The sequence below is a fragment of the Gekko japonicus genome, unplaced genomic scaffold (genome assembly GCF_001447785.1).
Source record: "Gekko japonicus isolate JY-2015 unplaced genomic scaffold, Gekko_japonicus_V1.1 scaffold2328, whole genome shotgun sequence".
Taxonomy (NCBI): Eukaryota; Metazoa; Chordata; class Lepidosauria; order Squamata; family Gekkonidae; genus Gekko; species Gekko japonicus.
In genome coordinates, this window is record NW_015161474.1 from 219,702 (window position 1) to 245,618 (window position 25,917).

The window sequence follows — 25,917 nt, forward strand, 5'->3', positions numbered from 1 at the left end:
TGCCTCTCTTTGATGTGATCCACATAATTTCAGTAGGCCTAAAATTGCAGGCATATCTCCACGCGCTTTTTACTAAGATTATCAATTGACTATGGTGGTGCAATCCAAGTTCCTAAAGATACTCCACATTAATCTTCAATACACCTTAAGCCTGCAAAATATGAACTGTTAACTTAATATTAACAATTAAAACATATAGGTGTCAGAGAGGCCTTCACCTTATAGTGCGGTCTGCTGGAGTGTGTAACACTATCCCACGTGCATTAGCATACAACACACTCCCTTTGAACATCAAGAGTGAATTAATGTTGGATGTCGTATTTCACTGCCAAGGTTTAGCTTAGTGTTATTAACATAAGAACAAAAGAAGAGCTCGCTGGATCAGACCAGTAGCCCATCTAGTCCAGCATCCTGTCTCACACATTGGCCAACCAGTTCCTCTGGAGGGCCAACCACAGGGCATAGAGGCCGAGGCCTTCCTAAGAACATCAGAAGAGCCCTGCTGGATCAGACCAATGGTCCATCTAGTTCAGCATCCTGTCTCACACAGCGGACAACCAGTTCCTCTGGACAGCCAACAACAGAGCATAGAGGCCAAGACATTCCCCTGATGTTGCCTCCTGGCTCTGGAATTCAGGGATTTGTTGCCTCTGAATGTGGAGGTTCCCTTCAATCAACATGGCTAGCAGCCATTGATAGACTTATCCTTCATCAATCTGTCTAGTCCCCCGTTTAAGCGATCTATACCTTTGGCCATCACTACATCCTCTAGCAGTGAATTCCACGTTTTAATCTCTCATTGTATAAAGAAGTATTTCCTCTTGTCCGTCCTGAATCTACTGCCCGTCAGCTTCATTGGCTGCCCTTCAGTTCTAGTATTTGGGGGGAGAGAGATAGATTTCTCTTTTGTCATCTCTCTGCAACCCATGCCTATTGCACCTCAGGCTTTGGGACATTTCTTGTCCCTTCACCTATTCTCCTTAGATCAGGTCAAATATTAAACAGAATCAGGTTCCTCCCTGTCAGGTCCCACAACAAACAACGTAGTACACACTTGCAAGAAGGTTTTACTTTATTGAAGCCATGGAGCACTTGAACAGAAGCACTGTTCAGAATAACAATTCCTCAGAGAGCTAGAAAGGTTAAAGCAAGTTCATAATCATTACAGCCTATAAGCATGGTTCCCGCGTGCACCCAAAGGGTTTCTCTCGCGCCCAAACCTTGGGAAAGCAACTGCTACTTTAATATAAATAATCCTGCAATTCACACAGTCTCTACTAATTACAAACAAAGCAAAGCGCACTTGCTCTTTCCCCTGTGGCCTTGGATAGATAACGTTACATCAAAGCATGGCTGGCGTATACTGAAAGGAATGCAAATTCCTTTTGTTCATCCTGAATCTACTGCCCGTCAGCTTCATTGGCTGCCCTTCAGTTCTAGTATTTGGGGGGAGAGAGATAGATTTCTCTTTTGTCATCTCTCTGCAACCCATGCCTATTGCACCTCAGGCTTTGGGACATTTCTTGTCCCTTCACCTATTCTCCTTAGATCAGGTCAAATATTAAACAGAATCAGGTTCCTCCCTGTCAGGTCCCACAACAAACAACGTAGTACACACTTGCAAGAAGGTTTTACTTTATTGAAGCCATGGAGCACTTGAACAGAAGCACTGTTCAGAATAACAATTCCTCAGAGAGCTAGAAAGGTTAAAGCAAGTTCATAATCATTACAGCCTATAAGCATGGTTCCCGCGTGCACCCAAAGGGTTTCTCTCGCGCCCAAACCTTGGGAAAGCAACTGCTACTTTAATATAAATAATCCTGCAATTCACACAGTCTCTACTAATTACAAACAAAGCAAAGCGCACTTGCTCTTTCCCCTGTGGCCTTGGATAGATAACGTTACATCAAAGCATGGCTGGCGTATACTGAAAGGAATGCAAAGCAATAGGGGAAATGTGCACATGATTACTGGAGCACATGTATGGAGGGGGGGACATATATAGATGCAAACATGCAAACAATAATAAACAATTGGCAGCTTGCTGACACTCCCCCTGCCCCCCTAAAAACCCACTAGCCATGCTAACACTTCGCTTAAGGAAAAAGAAGGAGGGTGAAAATAAATTTGCTCTGTAATTCCAATATCTGATCAGGTATTGGGTATGTTATCAGTGTGACACTGTGGTTATGCTGCATGTCTTGTCTCTCTTTACTTCCAGGCAACCCCAAACAAAGCACCCAGGCACCCATCTTCATTAGGATTTTAGACATAAATGACCACGCGCCAGAATTTGCCAAGTACTATGAAACGTTTGTTTGTGAAAATGCAAAAGCAGGACAGGTAAATGTACACTTGGTGTAGTAAGACACTTGTATCTGGTTTCTGTGGCTTCCTCACTCCCATTAATGGGTGCATTTCTTTAGCAGGCTTATAGTGGCATCCCTATCCTTTCTTGCTTAGTACAGGTGTGAAAAATACCCAGAAATTCCTAATACTCTCTATGTGTACAACGTGTTTTCACAAACATTTCCAAATGGGAAAGAAGAAAACAGATTTGCTTCCTTACTTAAACCGTCCCTCCCCCTCCCCCCCAAAAAAATGTTCAAGGTGGCTTACAAAAGAAGGAAATATTTCAGAAGTAGAAACATACATTAAACTTGAAGAAATACTGCATTAATAAGGGGCACCTACAAAAACCTGGTGGCAATAAAAAAGACCTCTTAAAAGACTTGTGCAAATAGAATGGGTTTTAACTGGAATGTGAAAGAGAGAGACTGATGTAAAGGGGGTAGTCCATTCCATTAATGAGACACCACAACTAAAAGTGACCCATCTCTGGTATCCAGGGGTCATTTCCTGCAGGAGCGCACAGGAGCGGAGCTCCTGCAGTAAAGACCTCAGGGGGCGGGGACATGCAATAAGCCCCACCCCCTGCTCCCAGCAGCCCTCAGTCAGAGCAAGAAGCAGCCAGGTAAGCTGCAGAGCCCCCCCCCAGTCCAAAACAATCCAGTGGCACCTTTAAGGTCAAGGTTTATTCAGGTACAAGCTCTCCCTCCTCTGCAAGGACAGATCTGCACGTTCCCCCCCCCCAATAGCTAGCAATCCAAAACAGTCCAGTGGAGCCTGAGTGGTGGGTGTTGCCTTCTGACACACTTCCGGTGATGTCAGGGGGTGTGACATATGCAAATGAGTTATGCTAATGAGCTCCTGCACCTCTTTTTCTACGAAATGACCCCTGCTGGTATCACAACCCTAATCTCAGAAGGAGGGAAAACCAAGAGCACAGCCTCCGTGCACAATCTCAGTGAATCTGAAATCTTTTTTCCCAGTACAACAACATCCTTAAAGGCTGTAGGTTTTGTAAGCACCAAACACATTGTATAAAATAGGAAGGACATCATGAATTTTGACCATAATCCATTTTCCTTGGAATCGGTCTAGACTGCAACCATCGTCAGCAGCAATTCCTGTGATCGTGATAACACTTCAACAGAACACCACCACAGTGAGAGAAGCAAGGAAAGGTTGATGCTCATGAGCATTCATGTTTATTTATTTCTCACCTTGGGTTGTTCTGGGTAAATAGGTTGCCGGTTCACAGTGAGGACTATTTGCATGTGTTAAAACAAACAGTACTGAGTGAATGTTCATGAATTCTAACCAGAGCCATTTCCGAAGATTCCCTATAATTTGGTGATGATCCGATTAATGCTGGCTGTTAACAGCTCTTGGAATGGTCAAAACTAAGAAGACACGAGGAAGTAATCTTGAGCAATTGTAGAGTGGTGAGATTATTTCATCTTGAATGACATTGGGTACAAGTTATGAAACCGGATCCAAGACTCAAGCATGGGTTAAGCTTTCTTACAACATTTAGGCCACTTCCACACTGTCATTTTCATTACTCTCTTGTCCCCATCACTTTGGGTTCCCCCCACCCTTTTCCAAATGTGTTTTGCTTCCTCTAGGACTACTAGAGTGAACAAAACACATTGTGGGGGGGGGGGGACCCTGAAGCAATAGGGATAAACGAGTGACAAAAATGGCAGCGAGGAAGTGGCCTTCATGAGGTGTAGAGCACAGACACCTCCATGCTGAGGCTGCAAAACTAAACAGAGAATAGTAAATAACAAGGGGTCCTTGGGGGGGGGCATCAAATCCCCCCCTCTGCCACCACTCCATTTTCCCCGTCCTCGAAAGACTCTATAGTCTGTCCTCTTTTACTGCTTTCTTCTCTCCTTCTCACCCACCAGGCAACATACCCATCTGCCCTCCTGCCTTCAGCTTTCCCTCCTGCCCTCCCACCGGCAGCCTCTCCTTGGGAAAACTCTGGCCATGTTGCACAGTGGCAGCTGAGCCTGGCCTGTTTGCATGGTGAAGAACCTGAAAGGACTTTGGGGGGGGCTTCACCGTATCTCCACTCCACACTATTTCCTCTTTCTCTCCTCTCAGCAACCCCATATCTTCACCTTTCCCTGCTTCCCTTTCTTCTTTTCACCCCCCCCAACCAACCTACCTTTTATTTATCTCCCCCATTCCACACTATTTCCTCTTTCTCTCCTCTCAGCAACCCCATATCTTCACCTTTCCCTGCTTCCCTTTCTTCTTTTCACCCCCCCCAACCAACCTACCTTTTATTTATCTCCCCCATTCCACACTATTTCCTCTTTCTCTCCTCTCAGCAACCCCATATCTTCACCTTTCCCTGCTTCCCTTTCTTCTTTTCACCCCCCCCAACCAACCTACCTTTTATTTATCTCCCCCATTCCACACTATTTCCTCTTTCTCTCCTCTCAGCAACCCCATATCTTCACCTTTCCCTGCTTCCCTTTCTTCTTTTCACCCCCCCCAACCAACCTACCTTTTATTTATCTCCCCCATTCCACACTATTTCCTCTTTCTCTCCTCTCAGCAACCCCATATCTTCACCTTTCCCTGCTTCCCTTTCTTCTTTTCACCCCCCCCAACCAACCTACCTTTTATTTATCTCCCCCATTCCACACTATTTCCTCTTTCTCTCCTCTCAGCAACCCCATATCTTCACCTTTCCCTGCTTCCCTTTCTTCTTTTCACCCCCCCCATATCCTCACCTTCCCCTGCTTCCCTTTCTTCTTCTCACCCAACCAATCTTCACCTTTCCCTGCTTCCCTTTCTTCTTTTCACCCCCCCAACCAATCTACCTTTTATTTATCTCCTGCTCTGAAAATTATATTTATTATTCATTTAGTTCATTTATACCCCACTTTTCTCCACAGCAGCTTAAATCATTCTCCTCTTCTCCAGTTTATCATCCCAGCAGCCCCATGAACCCTGTGTGACTGGCCGAACGTGAGCTTCCACAGAGTAGTAGGGATTCAGCTGTGTCATCTAGATCCTACTCTGAAACTCTAACCACTACACTGGCTTTCACAGAGTGGCTGCTGTTGAATATTGGCAAGCAGCCAGTCCTTGGTGAGTCATGCAGCCTGCATGGTAGCACGGTGCCTGGTGGTGGCTGCCTTGGCCGGGCCCCAGTGATTCTTCCCACAAAGGCAAATCAGCCCGAGAAGAGCCCTGATCCCCTGAACCTTTTCCTGACAGAGACCAAGACTTGAATTCTGTGGTGGGTGTCTCACAATGACCAATAACAGTGTACGTTTCTTAAAGCTACAGGTGCCCCTTTTATCACTGGGGTAATGTATTATTTTTTTAGGATTTCAGATGTTTTCTGCAAATCTGGGTCTTTTCTCAGGTTTGTAGAAAGATCGGTCTTGTTTGTCCATGGCCCCAGTCTCCAGATTTAAGTAGCCACAGATGTGGCCACACTGAGAATTAGATATATTGATTCCAATGTCTACAAGAGATTAATTCCAGTTCGACTCAGTGGAACTTACTTCTGAGTGTATACACTTAGGATTGCCCTGTAAAACAGTCTAAAGGAAACAATTTCAGAGGAGGAAAATACGGCTTTGTTTGTTATTTTTAGTAGGTCTGATTATTTATGGCCCCGTTCACACGGAGCATTTGTCGTGCTAAAGAGACGGATAAGAACATAAGAACATAAGAGACGCCAATGTTGGATCAGGCCAAAGGCCCATCCAGTCCAACACTCTGTGTCACACAGTGGCCAGAAGCCACGGAAGCGGCACCTAGAGATTGCTGGTGTGATCACGCCCCGCTGCTTCTTTGCCCCGCTGCAGGAGAGCTGTGTGATCGGCACCTCCCACCCTAACCACGGGACCTTGACAGGACATGTGATCAGGCGGCCACGCGTTATTTTGCTCTGGGGCAAACAGCCACGCTCCCCCCCACACATTTTGCAGGCCATGTGACTGGGACCTGTGTGAGGCAGGCAGGCAACTAACAAAAGTTCAAACAGTAAGAGTCATATGTTTTGGTTAAGACATTCCATATGGTGGTTTAAACATTCCTTGCTACAGTAGCTGCACATAGTGGAGGCATGGAACAGTTGCAACTATACTGCTTGCATAAGAATAGCACAATGGACACATACCAAAAGTGTTATTTCTTGGGTAGTTCCATTAAGCATAACTTTGAGTTACCTCACTTCTTAAATGTATATGCTTTTATTCCTAAGCAGAGAGGAGACAGCCATGTTGAGCCATACAATCTCCATCTGCTAAGTGAAGAGTCTTCCTCCGAAGGATGGAGTCACTTTCTCTGGAGAAGGGGGGGGGAGACTTCCTCCTCCAGATCAAAACTCCTTCCTCCATAGTGACATTTCATATTAGAAAAAAGAACCTTGAATAAAAGTGAGAATCCAGCAGCTTTTACCCTGTCATACTGAAAATTAACCAGGATGCAATAGCACAATTTCACTGAATGCCTTCAAGTAAGGATGAAGGTGAAAATACTACTAGCCCACTTAAATGACATCTAAGTCAAGATTCAAGAATCAAGCACCCCTAGTCTTCTCTAGAGTGTATTGGTGGACTACAGATGGTAATTGCACATCAACACAGACTTTCAACAATTTGATTTTAAAAACTAGTAACCACACTTTTTTCCCCTTGTATTTATTATTTTAGAGAAAATGTTTGCTAGCTAATGGTGGGTTGTCCAATTTCTTTGAGACATCCGCTTTCATTTATATGTGTTGCGTGCATGCTGATGAATCCAGGTAGCAATCTTATACATCAGATTTTAGTACATTTATTCTGTAAAATAATGGCACATGACATGCTTTTAAAAGCTAAGCCATGATTAAAAAATAAAAAATTGCCAGACAAGGGAACACATTCCATCATCATCAGCATCATCATCATCATCATCATCATCATCATCATCATCATCATCATCATCATCATCATCATCATCATCATCATCATTATCTTGAAACATTGCCATTAATGGCATCATCCATGTGGGAAGGGGCACTGACAATGCAAGTTTTGTTGTTGTTGTTCAGTTGCACGGTCGAGTCCGACTCTTCGTGACCCCATGGACCAGATCACGACATGCCTTCCGGTCTGCCATCCTCTGAAGTTTGCTCAATGTCATGTTTGTTGCATCTATGACACTGTCTAACCATCTCAATGCAAGTTTTGCTGAAGGCTAATTCAATTACATTTAAATTAATATTTTAATTAACGTGTCCCTCCTTTGGGAGGGCTCTTACAACACGTTTGGATTCACGGAAGGTGACTCCCATCTAGTTTGAAGTTGGCTGATAACTATGGTTGCCAGTGTCCAGGTAGCACCTGGCGTTCTCCCAGAATTTTGATCTCCAGACTACAGAGATCAGTTCCCCTCGAGTAAAAGGCAGCTTTGGAAGGTAGACTCTATAGCATTACATAGGGCTCTTTTTGTAGCAGGAACTCCTTTGCATATTAGGCGACACCCCCCCTAATGTAGCCAATCCTCCGAGAGCTTGCAGAGCTCTTCGTACAGGGGCTACTGTAAGCTCTTGGAGGATTGGCTACATTAGGGGTGTGTCGCCTAATATGCAAAGGAGTTCCTGCTACAAAAAGAGCCATCTGCTGACCCCCCCCCAATATTCCACCTTCCTCACACTCTTCCCCCAAAGCTCCAGGAGTCTTCCTACCTGGCGTTGGCCACCCTCATGAAGACCCTTTAAACAAAAGTCCTGTCCTTGTATCTACTGCTTAAAATTAAAATCCATTCCCCCTATTATTTCATGTATGCGACCTATGGAAATATGTGTTTTCACGTGTCAGGGGCTGGCTAGGGTTTAGGGTAGATGCATGGTCACCCAGCATAAGCATGTTCTCCCTGTTTATCAATGATAATCTAACTAGCTGGTATGAGAGGGCATACAGAGCCAGGGTGTGTTGTGGTGTGGTAGGAAAAAAATACTGTCCTTAGACCAAGGAGACCCAGGCTCAAATTCCCACTCAACCATGACACTCATCACCTCCCCGTTGCCAAACAGCTGATCGACAGGGGTAACTTACCCCCCAAAAGAGGGAGTTCCTTTGGACATGTAGTGTGTCTGCATCATTGCCCATGTGACCCAGAAGTGGATGTTGGGGTGACGTTCTGGTTTTCCGGCAAAAACTCTATGGTGGAAGCCAAATTTACCATAGAGCTTTTGCCCAACTACCAAAGCATCACCCCAGTGTCCCAGAAGTGGTAGCATCACTTCCAGGTCATATGGACAATGACGTAGACACATCACTGTGTGTTGGAGGAGCCTCCCTGCTACTCCCAGGAAGTCCTCTTCCCATCCTGCACTGGTTTCCGGGGACCTAGCAATCCTGTAATAGTCTACCCTTCTGGGGAGGGTGTGATGTAATCGTCCAATTCCCATGTACATTTTTTTCCTTGATAATAATTTGTTCCACTATTCACCTAAGAAGCTTGGGATGGTAGCACCTGGTCTCTGCTCCCATTTTGTCTTGACAAGCCTGTGAGATAGTTTAGACTGAAGAACCTTGACTGACCCAAGGCCACCCTGGAAGTCTTGTGGCTCTCCTATTTACTATGCCACACAGGTTCTCTTACCTCTTCCACTTATCACTCACCTAGGATGACAGAGCTTACCCTGAGGCAGTTTGACCATCTCTATGTTACTTGCTCACGCACCCACTATTCTCGCTAACATTTAATTCCTGATTATGGATTCCAGCCTCCAGGTGGGAACTGGAGGTCTCCCGGAATTACAGCTCGTCTCCAGACTACAGAGAGAAAAATGGACACTTTGGAGGGTGAACTCTATAGCATTGTACCCCACTGAGGTCCCTGTCCTCCACAGGCTCCATCCCCAAATCTCCAGGGGTTTCCAATTTGGATCTGGTAGCCCTACCACCCTATCCCCCCCCCGATGGCCAGGGGGACCAGGCAATCCTAATCCTGATCAAGATAGTTATCAATGAGATCAAAGTTTGTAGCCACTGAAAAAGGGTTAACAGTTCTATGGACATAAAGGGAACCACATCTACATCCTACCAAGAAGAAACACATGAGTCAGGCTACCATGTATGCCATTATCCAGCTATCAAGAGGTGACTGATGGAGAAGAGCAAGAGGTGATTGATGGAGAAGAGCATGCCCATTCCACTGCACAGGAAAGGACTCTGTGAAATGGTAATTAGCAATCCTGGTTTAAGAACCTCAGGATGATTTGCTAGATTTTCCCCTCGTTGCTGGGATATTTTCTCTTCCACTTTTCAGGGCAGTAATTGCTGAACTTTAATTATATACTTTTTTAAAAAATTAGCTCACTTATCTTTGCTGCTTTAGCCCTTCATTACTTTGAAGGCCTCAACAAAGGGGTGGTTCCCGTCCAGGTGACTTGATGCCTACGTGGAAGGACTTCTGCATGCTTCAAGCGGCGTTGCTGGGCTTGAGCGTGATTCAAAGGTTGAAACTGACCTCTCTCTAATCTCTCCCGCCTACATTTGGTACTGCAGGAGGAACAAAAAGGTGAACGAAACCCCAAGAAAAAAAATCTACAGTTGAAGCAGAGGCACAACTTGGGCAGTCAGGTGGTTTTCTAAAGCACAGGGTGGGGGCTTTTTGAAATATATCCAAACATGCAGCCTGCTGCTCTGTCTCAGCTACATTATGTGGGAGGATGACTCAGAAAGCGTTTTTTTTTTTTCTCCCACCATGGCTACAAGGAAGTCTAAGATTACCCATAGGGATAATGTTCCACTACAAACAGGAAAGAACACGTTCTGGTGACTTTATATGCTGGTGATTTAAGGAAGCAAAATCATCCGGCTGCTGCACCAATGCAATGAGCTCTTCATGGGAAGTGATCATTTCTCCCAGAAACGTGTTTTTTTAATGCCTCCGTGGGGACGGAGAGGGCTCGTTTTATCATATGTGGTGGACATGTGAAAAGACAAAAATGTTTTGGATTGAGATACATGCAGAAATGGAAAAAATTGTGAAATGTAAGTTCAAGAAAGAACCGGAAATACGACTTTTGGGACTGAAAATGGAAGAAGTCAACATGGCAAAAAGGACATTGATGTGGTATATGATCATGACTGCCAGAATGATGTATGCTCAATGTCGGAAACAAGATAAGGTCCCTGAAATAGGGGAATGGATTAAAAAATTACTTTTTATGGCTGAAATGGACAAAATGACAAGGAAACTTAATAATTTGGAAGCAGAAGAATTTTTTTGCAGACTGGATAGATTTTAAAGACTATTTGGAGAAATACTGGGATGTAAAGGACAGTTTACTTTGCATTAAGAATTACTGAAAATCAAAACAGTAGAAAATAGATAAATATATAAGACTAACAGTTGAAGATTAAGTTACCTGTGGATGTGAAAAAGGAGATAAAGAGGAATGAAGAAAATTTAAGAATTGGGCAGGAGGTTGGAGCACTGTGGGAAGCCGAGAAGGGGGGGAAGGGAGGAGGGAAGGCTATATAATTGTATAACTTTTAATATATGTTTGAACATTTCTTTTTTATTATATCCTAATAAATTGTTTTTTGGGGGAAATGCCTCCGTGGAGACGGGAAACTAGATGTAGAGGGAGGAAGTGGTCGGCAGGGATTTCGAAGGTAAAGAAATATGTACAATCTGAATGGACAGCTGGGCCCTGCGCAAGGACTGAAAAGACTCTCCTCCACTGGCATGGGGTGTTGCTGTGACAAAGGCATTAATGGGCAGTTTCAAATGTTCCAGAGATGAGTCCTGCAGAACACAAACTTGAATGCTAAAACCGGTCGGTTCATAGCTCAGAATTAATAACTGTCCATCAATGCGGCCTGTAATCTGATCTAAACAGATTTGCAATTCTGAAGCAATGCCATCCAAATTCAGCATTGAGAAAAGGTCTGTGGGCAGGGAAGGCGGCATGGAACAGCCCAATCTCATCGGATCTCAGAAGCTAAGAGGAGTCGGTACTTGGAAGAGAGACCACCGAGGAAAACTGTGCAGAGGAAGGTACTGGCAAACCACCTCTGCTTCTCACATGCCTTGAAAGCCCCTTGCTGCGGTCACTGTAACTGAGTTGCGACTCAACAGCATTTTACCACCGCACATAAGATCTATGCTGCCACCCTGTGTGGACAAACAAATCAGCTCCTATTGTGCACCATCCATTTCTCCCTTTATTACTTGCATGGTTTATTTGGCCATTTTTACAACCTTAAATAATTGCTTTTGATGTTTCTTGTGATGGGGAAATGGGCCATAGCCACAGGTGGCCAGAGTGGTTTTCATAAAACATAAGAACATAAGAGATGCCATTGTTGGATCAGGCCAAAGGCCCATCCAGTCCAACACTCTGTGTCACACAGTGGCCAGAAATACCAGTGCTATCAGGAGGTCCACCAGTGGGGCCAGGACACTAGAAGCCCTCCCACTGTTGACCCCCCCCAAGCACCAAGAAGACAGAGCATCACTTGCCCCAGAGTCCCTATCTATACCTTGTGGCTAATAGCCACTGATGGACCTCTGCTCCATATGCTTATCTAATTCCCTCTTGAAGCCGTCCATGCTTGTAGCTGCCACCACTTCCTGTGGCAGTGAATTCCAAGTGTTAATCACCCTCAAAGCTGCATTGTTACGAAATCTTCTCACCTCACCCAGCCAGCTCTGCTTACCCAAAATTAATCTTTGCCCATGTTGGGATTTTGCAGGACTATTAACATCCTTCTTATATTTTCATTATCTTTTTTTTAAATCCTCTTTTAGATTGTATGAATGTAAACACGGAAGATAGCTTAAAACCAATATGGGGTAACGTAAGGAACTTATCTCAGGAAAGTGCTTATTGTATAATAGAGAATCAATTTTGATCTTACAAATAATTGTTTCTATTCAACCGTCTCCAAGTTTTTGATGCTAATCTTTTGTATTCAGATTTCTCATAACAACACATCACATCTGCTAAAATTTAAAGCCCAAGATGCTCAAGTTTAGCAAAAAGTTTATGAAAGTTTGTGCTGGTGATGGGGAACTCATTGATTTCCCCCCCCCATTCATTTCTTTGAGGTTTCACCACAGAATGAAGCAGCTCCACCCTTATTAAGAATCTTAAGCACCCTTATTAAGAGCCAGATTGGCGTAGTGGTTAGGACTCGGAGCATGACTCTAAACTGGGAGAACCAGGTTTGATTCCCCACTCCTTCACATGCAGCCACTGGTGTGACCTTCGGTCAGTTACAAGTTCTTTCAGAGCTATTCTCTCATGAGCAGTTCTCGAAAGAGCTCTCTCAGCCCCACCTACCTCACGGGGTGTCTGTTGTGGCTAGTGGAAGGGAGAGGAGATTGTAAACCAGGTATAGAAGGGCGGGGCATAAATCCAATCTCCTCCTCCTCCTTTTCAGCAACTGGACATTGGAGCCAGGACTGCTCACACACCCAAGAACATCTATACCGTCATAAGGGCCAGAGACCTGTTGTTAAAAGAATGTTGGTCTTCTTTTTATCAGCAAGTTCAGTTTGGTACCCAATACATTCTGGAGAGGGATGTTGCTTCCACTGAGTTATGACACAGATACAGTTCGATCCCATCCTGACTAAAAAGACTCCTGTTTCCCCTCTTTGTTGATCTGCAGGCACTGTAGAGGAACACTGTCTTGAGCATAATTCAGCCAAAGCATCAGTATGGGAGTTGGTATATTTCACAGAGTGAGAAGACACATGTGCCTACAAGTTCTCTATTAGAGCTTGGCCCTTCTTCAATCTGAAGTGGAGAGCAGGGTTTGTCCTCATTGGAATAGTTTCTCCAAAATGTTTTATTTCCCCCCATAGATATAAATGGCAAACATTGACTTGTTGGAGAGGGGGAAGAAAGTCAAGTGGTACACCAGAGAGCATAACTAGGACAAAGGTTAAATCAACTACCTTCCATTGACGTTTCCAGCTGTGGAGCATCAAAGCTTACTGCTGGTCTCCATGGCAACAGCCAGATTTGCGTATCTCTGGCACTCTGGAGCACAATGGAGTGTTGGGACATTGGTGTTTACATAGACACATGTTCAGTTCCTGTTCTAACAGCCAAAGTCTGGCCTCACCACAGATCAACAAATCCATACAAAGGGGCCACAGTGATCCGTGCGGTGATCACATCCAGGTTAGATTGCTGTAATGCGTTCTATGTGGAGCTGCCTTTGAAAATAGTTCAGAAATTTCAACTGATCAAAACGTGGCAGTCAGGCTACTATCAGGGGTTGGCTACATGGATTGTATCAGCCCTGGGCTGAAAAATCTGTGCCAGATACCTGTCTGTTTCTGGACGTGATTCAAAATGCTGCTTCTAACCTTTAAGGCCCTAAATGGCTTGGGCCCCGAGGGACTATCTCCTCCTACACTAGACTGCCAGTTAAAATCTGCCAGTTAAAATCTGCCAGTTAAAATCTGCCAGTTAAAATCTGCAGAGGTGAGGTGAGTGGTGACTAGGGATGTGCATTCGGTTCGTCCGAACCGAATGCACGCCCGAAAATGACCCATTCGGACCCTTTCGGGCTGCTGCAGGCCAATTCAGATTCTCTGATCTGAATCGGCTTGCCGCCGAATTGCCGCCAAATTTCACGGCAATTCGACCCCATTATATCCTATGGGCCATTGAAGTCAATGGTGAAAACATAGGGTATATTATGGGGGCTGGAGGGGAGTGAGTTTGAGGGATAGACTTCAAACTCACAGGGTAGTTGCTGGAGCCTCTCCCTAAGATACCAACCAAGTTTGAAGAACATTGGACCAGGGGGTCCAATTTTACGGGGCCCCAAACAGGTTGCCCCTATCCCCTCCATTGTTCTCTATGGTGGGGAAAAAGTAACTCCCTCCCCTCCAGCCCCCAGAATATACCCTATGTTTTCACCACTGACTTCAATGGCCCATAGGATATAATGGGGCTGAAACTGACATTCGGCTGGCCGAAAGACTCCCCAATTGGCTCCTACTGACAAAACTGACATGCGGGAGTATTACTGCAAGCCGAAATTGATTCTGCCGAATCCGAATGGGCCGAATTTTTTTTGGGCACACCTCTAGTGGTGACTATAGACTGGTCATCTTCTGTGATGGCACCTCACCATGGGAATGCTCTCCCCCTCGAGATCTGCCTGGCATCGACTTCACTTTCTTGTAGACACCGGGCTAAAACACATCCTTTTCTACCCAGGCTTTTAATGAGGGGGTTTATCTTGTCGGCTTTTTAACGGTTGGCTCCTGTTTTTTATCAACAGCCTGAATATCCCAGTTTCTCCTGGGCTTGTCAGAGCTTGGGAGCTAAGCAGGGTGGCCATGGCCAGCACTTGGGATGGGAGACCCCTGAGGAAGACGAGGATTGCAGTGCAGAGGCAGGCCATGGCAAAACACCTTTGCTCATCTCTGACCTGGAACACCCCACAGGTGGCGTCTCCATGAATCAGTTATGACTTGAGGCAGGGGTCATTTCGTAGAAAAAGAGGTCCAGGAGCTCATTAGCATAACTCATTAGCATAACTTATTGGCATATGCCACACCCCCTGACATCACCAGAAGTGTGCCAGAAGGCAACACCCACCACTCAAGCTCCACTGGACTGTTTTGGATGTCTATATATGGCAACCCAAAATTACGCCTGGCATGTGGTAGCAGTCAGCACTGTCAGGAACAGAGTGGGATTAAAATGTAGCGTTTGCTGCCTGAAGATTTAGTGATGGCCACAGGAATAGACAGCTTTAAAGGGTGATTAGATAGATTCATGGAGGAGAAGTCTCTCAATGGCTACTAGCCAAGGTTAGCTGAGGAGAACCTCCACGTTCAGAGGCACTAAACCTCTAAAATTGCAGACCCAGGAAGCAACATCAGGGTAAGACTTAAGCTTCTCTGCCCTGTTGTTGGTCCTCCAGAGGAACGGGCTGTCCACTGTGTGAAACAGGATGCTAGACTAGATGGACCATTGCTCTGAACCTGCAGGGATCTTCTTATGCTCTCATGGAAGCAAAGTTGGAGCCAGGACTGGGAGAGGGGAGGGGAGCCAGGGGAAGAGGGAGGGGAGCCGGAACTAGTGTGTGGATGAAGAAAACTGTGAGGGCGTTTGCTGCCTGAAGATTTAGTGATGGCCACAGGAATAGACAGCTTTAAAGGGTGATTAGATAGATTCATGGAGGAGAAGTCTCTCAATGGCTACTAGCCAAGGTTGGCTGAGGAGAACCTCCACGTTCAGAGGCACTAAACCTCTAAAATCGCAGAGCCAGGAAGCAACATCAGGGTAAGGCCTCAGCTTCTCGGCCCTGTTGTTGGCCCTCCAGAGGAATGGGCTGTCCACTGTGTGAGACTGAGACAGGATGCTAGACTAGATGGACCATTGCTCTGAACCGGCAGGGATCTTCTTATGCTCTCATGGAAGCAAAGTTGGATCCAGGACTGGGAGAGGGGAGGGGAGCCAGGGGAAGAGGGAGGGGAGCCGGAACTAGTGTGTGGATGAAGAAAACTGTGAGGGAGGGGACTCTCATAAGTTCTCTCCAGTCCCCCTTTTGTAATGGTAGAACTATGGGTAGACTCTTGGGTGAGTAGCTTGTCTACAAGCAGCTTGTCTCACAGGTGGGAAGGGAAGTCTGGGTAAAGGGAGTTCTCCAGCCCCTGCCCCACTCCATCCCTGTCCACTCTATCCCCTTGTATGCTTCAGCTCACCTATGATCCCAAGCAGGGGTCAGTTCGTAGAAAAAGAGGTGCAGGAGCTCATAACTCATTAGCATAACTTATTTGCATATGCCACACTCCCTGACATCACTGGAAGTGTGTCAGAAGGCAACACCCACCGCTCAGGCTCCACTGGACTGTTTTGGATTGCTAGCTATCGGGGGGGGGGGGACATGCAGATCTGTCCTTGCAGAGGAGGGAGAACTTGTACCTGAATAAAACCTGATCTTAAAGGTGCCACCGGACTGTTTTGGGCCGAGGGGCCGGGCGGGGGAGCTCTGCAACTTACTTGGTTGCTTCTTCCTCTGACTGAGGGCTGCTGGGAGCAGGGGGTGGGGCTTGTTGCATGTGCCCGCCCCCTGGGCTCCTTACTGCCGGAACTCCGCTCCTGTGCGCTCCTGCAGGAAATGACCCCTGATCCCAATAAATACCCCTCCGTCTCTCTCTCTGTATCCTCCTCCCCACTCTGGCTATGTTTCTCTCTGCCTGCTTCACCTGCCCCAGCACTGGAGGACAGCATTGCAGGGGGCCCTAAACCTCATCTAGCATGAGATCCAGTGCGGTGCAGTGGTTAAAAACAGCGGACTGTAATCTGGAGAACCGGGTTCGATTCCCTATTCCTCCAGAGGAAATCTGCTGGGTGACCTTGAGCCAGTTACTGTTCTCTCAGAATTCTACCTCACAAGGGGCCTGGTATAGGGAAAGGAAGAGAAGGAGATTGTGAGCCACTTAGAGACTCCTGAAGGTAGAGAAAAGCAGGCTATAAAAACCTACTCTCCTTCTCCTCCCCTTCCTGTTTCCAAGGGTGCAGATGAAGCAAACTTCCCTGAGACCCCACAAGTTTGAAAGCACCCATACTGATCCCTATTGTCTAAGGACCCACATACGTGCACCTATCTGACCTTTCACCTCTGGGACAACTGCTTACAGAGTTGGACAGGAAGCCTGTATAGTGACTTTCATTCATTAAGCTATAGAATACATTCGTGATGCTGATATTGTCCAGAAACACCTGTCTACAGCTGAGCCTGTCCCAGCCACTAAGAACCAAGCGTGGTCTTATCTGCATAGCCCCACTTGGTTTATCTCTCTCTCTCTCTCTCACACACACACACACACACACAGAGAGAGAGAGAGAGAGAGAGAGAGAGAGAGAGAGAGAGAGAGAGAGAGAGACTACACCTTGGCAGTTGGTTTGTAGCATTTCCCTGCCACTGACCCGGCTCCCATTGGCTCTTTGTCTTTTCAGAGATGGATGAAGTGGACTAGCTTGTCTTTTCAAGTGAGCTTCTGTCACTCTTTGGCAACTAATGCCGCTTGGGATCAATGCTCCCTCTAAGCTGCGGAGCCTTGTGAGCAAAAATCCTACTTTGTGAGCTCCTGGCATCAAAGTTTTGAGCGAGTGATTTGGCTCCTGCATAAATTAGCTTGCTCCGGAGCCATCCTTCCTGAGCTGAGACAAAAATCTGTGAGCCAAAGGCTAAACAACTGTGAGCTAGCTCACACAAACTCAACGTAAAGGGAACACTGTGTTGGGATATTTATCGGGGTATTTGGTTAATATAGCAGAGTTTTGCCCAGTCGTAGAAGCATGATACTGAGTGTTGAAAATAAATCTCCCCAAGATGTATATTGCAAAAAAAAGAAAGAAGAAGAAGTAAACTTACATTTATTCAAATAGATCCAGTTCACATTCAGGTTGCAGTCAAAAGAAGAAGAAGAAAGAACCCTAATCTAAAGAGTCCTTTCCCTATCACAAATGGCCAGCTTGTCTGGCATCATGTGTGTGGGAGTATGAGGGCATGGTATGTACAGGAGAGTCCTCCAGTGACAAAGGGACAAAGGGAGAGAGAGAGGAAGGGACAGAGGGCTGCTCCCAGGCTGAGACAAGGAGAGCCATCCCATTCAAGGAGAGAACACCTGTACTCACTTAAAGGGATGGAGCAACCCCCCCGCCATGTCCAGGCATGCTGAGTCACTCAATATTTTTAATATTTTCTGCCTCACAACTGCATCCGAGCATTCCACTTCATCCCTGAGATATGAGTGGGGAGTTGAACCCCACTTGACGACGCGTTACAGAGTGGTTGTAGTTGCGATTTGAAGCACTAGAAGTGGCTGGAGATTTGAGAAGGTTGCTCTTGAGCTTGCCGAACGGGGCACTGAGAATTGTTTAAAGCGCTGGGCTTGCCTGCCGTTAGCCAGAGCAACCCTTTGTTGATGTGCTTCTAGGAGAACACACATTATGAAACTGGGAGACATGCGTGGTTGTCACGTGGGAGGGGGGGAATCTGGTTTCCACACCTCTGGTACAGTGGAGAGCTCATCAGCAGTGAAAAGTAGAAAGCAGGGATTTCCAAACAAAAAAAAAGTAGGAGGTCTGAAGTTAAAATGTCTGAGACTAAACCCTGGGGGCGGGGAGGGTGTTCCCAGAAAGGGACTGGGGGTACCACTTGTCATATTTACCTGAAAATTAGAATAACTCTAAATGTAAGATGACCCCAAACAAAAGGTTGTACACAAAATCGTGTATTACTTTATGCACCTATAACTTGCATGCAAATTTAGGGGGGAAAACACACTTTCCCCTAGATAGCGGTTCCAGGGGAAAAACAGACACACCACCAAAATACCTCTGTAATCTTCCTTTCAGGTAAAGAGATATTGGAAAGGGGGGCACTTTCCACTCTGTGTTTCAGACTGCATGTGATTTATTTCACAAGAGTACCTATATCTCTGCTACTTAGGAGTTATTTTAAAAGTAAGGACAATAAATTCCCTTAAAGTACAACACTTTCTGTAAGGTAATCATGAACACATAGAAGATTAGGATCCTGTTAATATTGCTCTCAATCTATATATATATTAAAGAAAGCACCCTCGCCGTAAAATCAACACCCAGACCAAACTGCTGGACCTAGACACACCAAATTCAGGGAGAGTGCTCCTACCATGGCGTAGGTGCTCACTAAGAAGGGATTTTTAGAAATTAACCCCTAAGCAGGTCAAAAGGGGTAAAATGTGCTCCCCCCACTGATTCCTATGCGGCTGCCAGGCAGCTGCCTCCCTGCACCCCCCACTCTCTGACTGGTCAGCTGCAGAGCTCAGTGTTCTGTGGTAAAAAAACCCCAACAGTTACAGGGGACTGCAGACAGCTAATGACAGTTGCGGAAATCAGGAGTGGCCAACAGACTGTGAGGTGAAGCAAAGCTGCTGGCCCAGGCTCTCTGATGGCTTCCAACACACTCCCCCCACCTCCTACACCTAACAGGCAGTTGTCTGTCAGGTGCAGCAGCGGTTGCAGGGTGCTTAAAGCCATGAGAGAGCCTGCCCCAGCAGTAATGCCTTTGTGATCCTGCCAGCCCCACCTCCACAGTGGCTTCTAATACTCCTCCCCTTCCCCTCCCACATTGGACAGGCAGCTGCCTGTCAGGTGTAGGAGAGGAGGTGAGATGCTTACAGCTGCCGGGGAGGTTTGCTCACCAGGATTGCCTTAGCGCTGCTGCTGGCCCAGCCTCCCCGTTGCCTTTAAATACAATCCCCCCCCAATACCAGACAGGCTGATGTCTGTCAGGTGTAGGAGCAGGACCAGGGTACTTTAATCCATCAAGGATGCTGCCCCAGCAGAATCACCTTAGCGAAGCTTCTGGCCCAGCCTCTCTGATGGCTTCCAACACACTCCCCCACCACCCCCATTCCTTAGTGATCCAACACACTCCCCCATGCCTTAGTGATCCTGCCAGCCCTGCCTCCCCAGTGGTTGTAAGCAACCCACCTCCTCTCCTACACTGGACAGGCAGCTGCCTGTTGGTGTAGGAGAGGGGCTGGGTTGCTTACAGCCACTGGGGAGGTTTGCTCAGCAGGATTGCCTTAGCACTGCTGCTGGCCCAGACTCCCCGATGCCTTTAAATACAATCCCCCCCAACAACAGACAGGCCAGTGTCTGTCAGGTGTAGGAGCACCAGGGTATGAATGTTTATGGGGAGATAGTAAAGGACATTTCTAGGAGCCATTTCGATGCATGCCTCCCTCATGAACCTGAAGAAATGTCCACCACATCACCACTCTCTCACACCGACTCCCCCTCACACCTCTCACCTCTTACGGCCCCCAAGAAAACTCCTGGCAAACGTTGAGCCAGATACACCAACACTACAAGGAGGAGGCAACTTAGGAATGTGGCAAAGACATTTGCACATAGTACTCCTGCAGTGCACTGAGCAGCACAGGCCAAGTACCAGCAAGTTCACCCTGAGGTGCTCAGAACAACACAGTCTCCATATGAGCAAAACAATCCAGGGACACAAGTACAGAGGCCATCACTTTCGTGGAAGGTGGCAGGAGCGGACTTAACAGACGACTGCTTCTTAAATGTTGCCTGATCCAGAGTGAGCTCACCAAACAGCCTGGTGATCCTAGCACTTGAGGGCAGAACCACCAATGTGGTCTAGAGAGAGGTCCTTCAGTAGAGAGGGGGGGGGAAGTATGTATGTCTCACTTCATTCTTTGCACTACAATCTTCTCTGTTAGAATTCCTAGAACAAATGTTACCTTTCAAATTTCACATCATCAGTATTATAACTCTATTTATGGAACTTAAATACCATAGCAAAGCACGGGTATCAGGCTAGTTGTTGATGCGCTCTCTCTCTCTCTGTTGGGAGGGGTCTAGGGTTGGGAATTGCCTGCTTTCCAGCAGTGGAACCCCACCCAGTGCTCCCTGTCTCCCTGCTGGTGATCAGTGGGGTATTGGGGGGGGGGATGGTATAGCATGATACCACAATGTTATTTCCGGCCGAGAAACCGGAAGTGATGTTGCATAACCTTCTTGGAATCCTCCTGATCTCTACTGTGAGAGCCAGTCTGTCAGTCAAAGTTTATTATGGTCAAAATCCAGAAAAAAGGTCAAAGCATCTCTTTAAACCATCTAATATTCATAAAACTCGGCACTAAAAAAAACAAAACCCAACAAAACGATTACAATAATTCCAAACAGTTCCACTTCCTAATTGCTATAGTACAGAATTTTGTTACCGCATAAGTGACAGGTTTCTGTGTATCTTCTAAGAGTACTTCCAGAGTACTTCAGAGCTAAGGTTCATATAATACTTCAGTGGTATGAATTTAGACAGGAGTGGAATGAAAACCATAGAGATCAGGGAAGGTGAACAGTTTGGCTTGTGCTAATTCTCTTGGTACGTTGTCTTAGTTGGCCTCAAGGCTGTGGTCCTGTTATGCTGTGTTTTTGAAGTTTTGTGTCTTAATTTTTCTAAGCCCCCTTGAGCATTTGCAGAAGTGGGGTAAAGTGTTTAAATAATTAACCAAACCAGTTTGTGGCCCCATGAATCTTAATACATAAGCAGACGTTAATCAATAGAGTAAGTCAATATGGCAAGAAATAATGTGGAGAAGAATTGTAAATTACAGGTCCACGATGATAATAGTTGTGTATATCCAACCACCTAGATCCATTGTCTTAATGGCACTTGTGTCTTTTGAAGACTGGACAGCAATTTCTTCCACCAATGTCTTCTCTCACTGCAGGCTTTCAAGGTCTGCCAGGCATGGCCAGGCAACTGGTAGGAGTCCAAGGGGTGGGACATGGGGGCACCATTGGGTAATAGAGTTTCTGGTGATTCCTAGAGAGGACTGATGTCACTGATGTCTAGGTTTTCCTGAGAAGGGAATGCCATGCCATCACCTGGCAGCAATTCTTTTTTCGATTATTGCCGTCCTGCCACCTGCAGGAGCAGCGGTGGGAAATGAGAGCCAGATGCAGGCAATCCCCTTTCCCCGGTGGGGAAATGGCTGCCCTCAGACCTCCACATTACCTCTGATGCTGCTCCTGAGTTCAGCAGTCTACAGCCTGATGGGGAAAGCAGGAAAGTCACACTCTGCAAGCCCATGGATGGTTCGACACCTCCCAATAAGAGTCTCGATAGCAGAAATGTTTCCTCTAGGAAAGTGGTTTTCATACTTCGGTCCAGACATTATTTTTCACAGTACCATTTGTCTTGTTGAAGGACCCCCAAATGGGCAGTGTTTAACAGCAGACACAGTTTATTTGCAATGATAACCAAACCGAAAAAACCTCACTCCTGCATTATTTGACTTACCCCCCCCCCCCCCGAAAAATACTGGGAAATTTAGTCACAATTTATAAGTTGTCTTTCAAGGACATTTATCGAAAGAGCACTTAATAAGTGAGCAATGACCCCAGAGATGTTTCAGCCAGTGTGGTGTAGTGCTTAGAATGCGGGACTGGGATCTGAGAAACCTGGGTTCGCGTCCACACTGGTGTCATGGGAGCTGGCTGGCTGGGTGACCTGGGGCCAGTCACGCCCTCTCAGTCTAACCTACCTCACGCGGCTGCTGTTGTGGATCTAAAATGCTGGAGGGGAGAATGACAATTGTAAGCCACTTTGAGTCCTCATTGGGGAGAAAGGGAAAGCACAACTGTGATACAAGAACACATTTTGGAAACTATTATATTAAGATGGCACGTTGGCACACCCAAAAATGTTAGGAATTCTGCTGCAACAAGCAGAGGCCCCACAGGACTTGCAGGGGGCATCGCATCCCCCCCTCCCCCGCCGTTTCCTCTTTCATGCCCGGTGTGCATCCCATCATGATATTATGACTGAAGCCAGGGATTAAGTGAGCAATACACATGAAGAGTATTCCTCAACATATTACCAAAGAGTATTACCAAATGGAATGAGAAAGAGGTGGCGTTTTGGTGCTGTCGTTTTAAGGATGACTTCCAGAGGATCTCCAGCAAGGAGAGGCTCAAGTCTTGTGTCCATAACTGAAGGAGGAGGTGGGCTGATTTCGCACTAGAGCTGCCTGGCGGTTGCACCGCCATTTGCCCTGACACTATTGGTCAATTTCACACCCGAAGCCGCGGGGCTGCATTTGACCCGTGGCTTCGCCCGATTTCCTCTGCACTTTCGTGATCCTCAAAAAACAAGATCAAGAAACTACGGGGGAAATCGGGCGAAGCCACGAGTCAAAATGCAGCCCTGCAGCTTCGGGTGTGAAATTGACCAATAGTGTCAGGGCAAATGGCGGTGCAACCACGAGGCAGCTCTAGTGCGAAATCAGCCTTTGAGTTACTGGGGCTTGGTTGTGGCCAGTCAGCTGTTGTGTTCTGATAAATGCCATTCTTGTGGAGATCACTGCCTCCACTACTGATCCTTACCCTTCCTTAAGGATGTAACGCTCCCCACACCATGTCCTCTTTTCTTCCTCCTGGCAGCCTCATATCCTCTCCTTTCCTTGCTTCCTTTTCCCCTTCCCACTCACCAACTGAACCACCGTTTAGCTGCTCACCATCTTCAGCTACATTTATAATTGATGTATTTCATTTATACCCTGCCTCCCCCTGCAACATGGACCCAAAGCAGCGTACCTCATTCCCCTCTCCTCCATTATACCCTCACAATAACCCTGTGAGGTGAGTTATTCTGAGTATCTGTAGGGTTGCCAGGTCCCTCCTGGCAACCAATGGGAGATGGGGGGGGGACTTACCAGGAGCAGCTGTGAGTCCCATCCGACATACAGCAATGTGTCCCCGTCACTCCCCACATGACCCGGAAGTGATGTCATCACATCTGGGATGTCAGGGTGACGCTCTGTATTCGGGCAAAGAACTCTGTGGTAAATTTGGCTTCTAATCAGTGTTCCCTCTGAGCTGTGGAGTCCTGTGAGCAAAAATTCTACTTTGTGAGCTACTGGCATTAAAGTTGTGAGAGAGCGATTTGGCTCCTGCATAAATTCGTTTGCTCTGGAGCCCCATCCTTCCTGAGCTAAGGCAAAAATGTGTGAGCCGGAGGTTTAAAAAGTGTGAGCTAGCTCACACTAACTCAGCTTAGAGGGAACGTTGCTTCTAACACAAAGTTTTTGCCCAAATACCAGAGTGCCGGCCCAATGTCCCGGATAGGATGATGCCAGTTCTGCAAACCTGGGGCTTTACCACAGATGGGATCATGTTGAGAATTACCCCCCCCTCTGTGTGTGTGTGTGAGTGTGTGTGTGTGTGTGTGTGTGTGAAGTGCTTTCAAGTCACTTCTGACTTAGGGCAACCCTATGAATTGATGTCCTTCAAAACATCCTATCCTTAACAGTCTTCCTCAGGCCTTGCAAACTGCAGGCCCTCATGGCTTCCTTAACTGAGTCAACCCATCTCATGGTGGGTCTTCTTTTCCTGCTGCCTTTGACTTCCCCCTAGAATCATTGTCTTTTCCAGTAACCAGGGTTTTTTTTTTAGAAAAAGCCCAGCAGGAACTCATTAGCACAATAGGCCACACCCAATAGCCAAACTCATTAGCATAATAGACCACACCCAATAGCCAAACTCATTAGCATAATAGACCACACCCAATAGCCAAACTCATTAGCATATTAGGCCACACCCCTGACAGCACAGCTCATTGGCATATTAGGCCACACCCCCATGTTACCAGAAGTGTGCTCATCCAGCCATACCCACCTTTCCCTTCTTATTCTGTTTACCTTGCTTGTTGTCAAAACCCAGGGCTTTTTTGGAGCAGGAACTCCTTTGCATGTTAGGCCACACACCCCTAATGTAATGTAGCCAATCCTAATGAGTTTCTGCTGTTGGGTGTGGCCTATTAAGCTAATGCATTATTCCTGCCCAAAAATAGCCCTGCCATTAACTCTTGTCTTGTGGCCAAAGTATGATAGCCTCAGTTTAGTCTTTTTAGATCCTAGAGAGTGTTCAGACTTGATTTGACTGAGAACGCAATTCTTTGCCTTTTTTTTTTGGTGGTCCACACTAACCATACAACTCTCCTGCAGTTAGTTACATCGACTCCTTTATATGAAACAATAAGCTGTATTAGGGCTACACAACAGGGGAAAGAATCTACTAGGCTGGTTCTTCACGAGCCCTTTCAGCCACGTCTCAGAACCGATTGTTTTATCAGAGAATAAAAAAGGGAAGTTTATTTCAATCCTTTCTAACAACATTTCCCTGATGTATCTTGGCAGCTCATACAAACGGTGAGCGCAGTGGACAAAGATGACCCTCCTCGTGGGCACAAATTCTTCTTTGAGCTGTCGCCTGAATATACAATCCACCCCAACTTCTCCATTGTAGACAACAAAGGTAGGCTTGGCATCCTCGTTCCCGAACGCCCTTTCTTAATCTTTTCCCTTAGAGGTCCTGAATGTCTTTTTTGCATTTCTCCCGTTCTTCCGGCCAAGATAACACAGCTGGGGTGATAACCAGAAGGAACGGATACAGCCGCACTAAAATGAATACCTATCTCCTGCCAGTGGTCATATTTGATAATGACTACCCCATCCAGAGCAGCACCGGCACACTGACCATCAAGGTGTGCGCCTGCGACAGCCGGGGAAACATGCAGTCCTGTAATGCGGAAGCACTGCTCCTTCCAGCGGGCCTCAGCACAGGAGCCCTCGTCGCCATTTTGCTCTGCATCATGATTCTCCTGGGTAACTAACTCCTTCCCCTTTTCCTCCTCTGATTTTGTGATTTTTTTTCAAATAGGCTATGCACGTGTAGTTTGGCTTGCCAGCTCGGGGTTGGGAAATACCTGGAGATTTGGGGGGGGGGGGGCAGGGAGGGCCCTCAGCGGGGGAAGAACATAAGAGAAGCCAATGTTGGATCAGGTCAATGGCCCATCTAGTCCAACACTCTGTCACACAGTGGCCAAAAACCCCAGGTGCCATCAGGAGGTCCAGCAGTGAGGCCAGGACACCAGAAGCCCTCCCACCAGGGCTATTTTTGGGCAGGAACGTACAGGAATGGAGTTCCGGCTGGCTCCCAAGTTGGCCACGCCCAGCAGGAACTCATTAGCATAA

At 46.6% G+C, this 25,917-nt stretch overlaps 1 protein-coding gene across 1 annotated transcript in view; it reads left to right on the forward strand.

Moving 5' to 3' along the window:
* The window catches only part of CDH9 (cadherin 9), a 160,840-nt gene that overhangs the window by 127,521 nt on the left and 7,402 nt on the right, over positions 1-25,917 (forward strand). Inside the window, exons 8-10 of the mRNA XM_015429143.1 lie at positions 2,222-2,343; positions 25,081-25,198; positions 25,297-25,548. Of these exons, the coding sequence (XP_015284629.1) occupies positions 2,222-2,343; positions 25,081-25,198; positions 25,297-25,548 (492 nt within the window). The remainder of the gene's footprint in view (positions 1-2,221; positions 2,344-25,080; positions 25,199-25,296; positions 25,549-25,917) is intronic.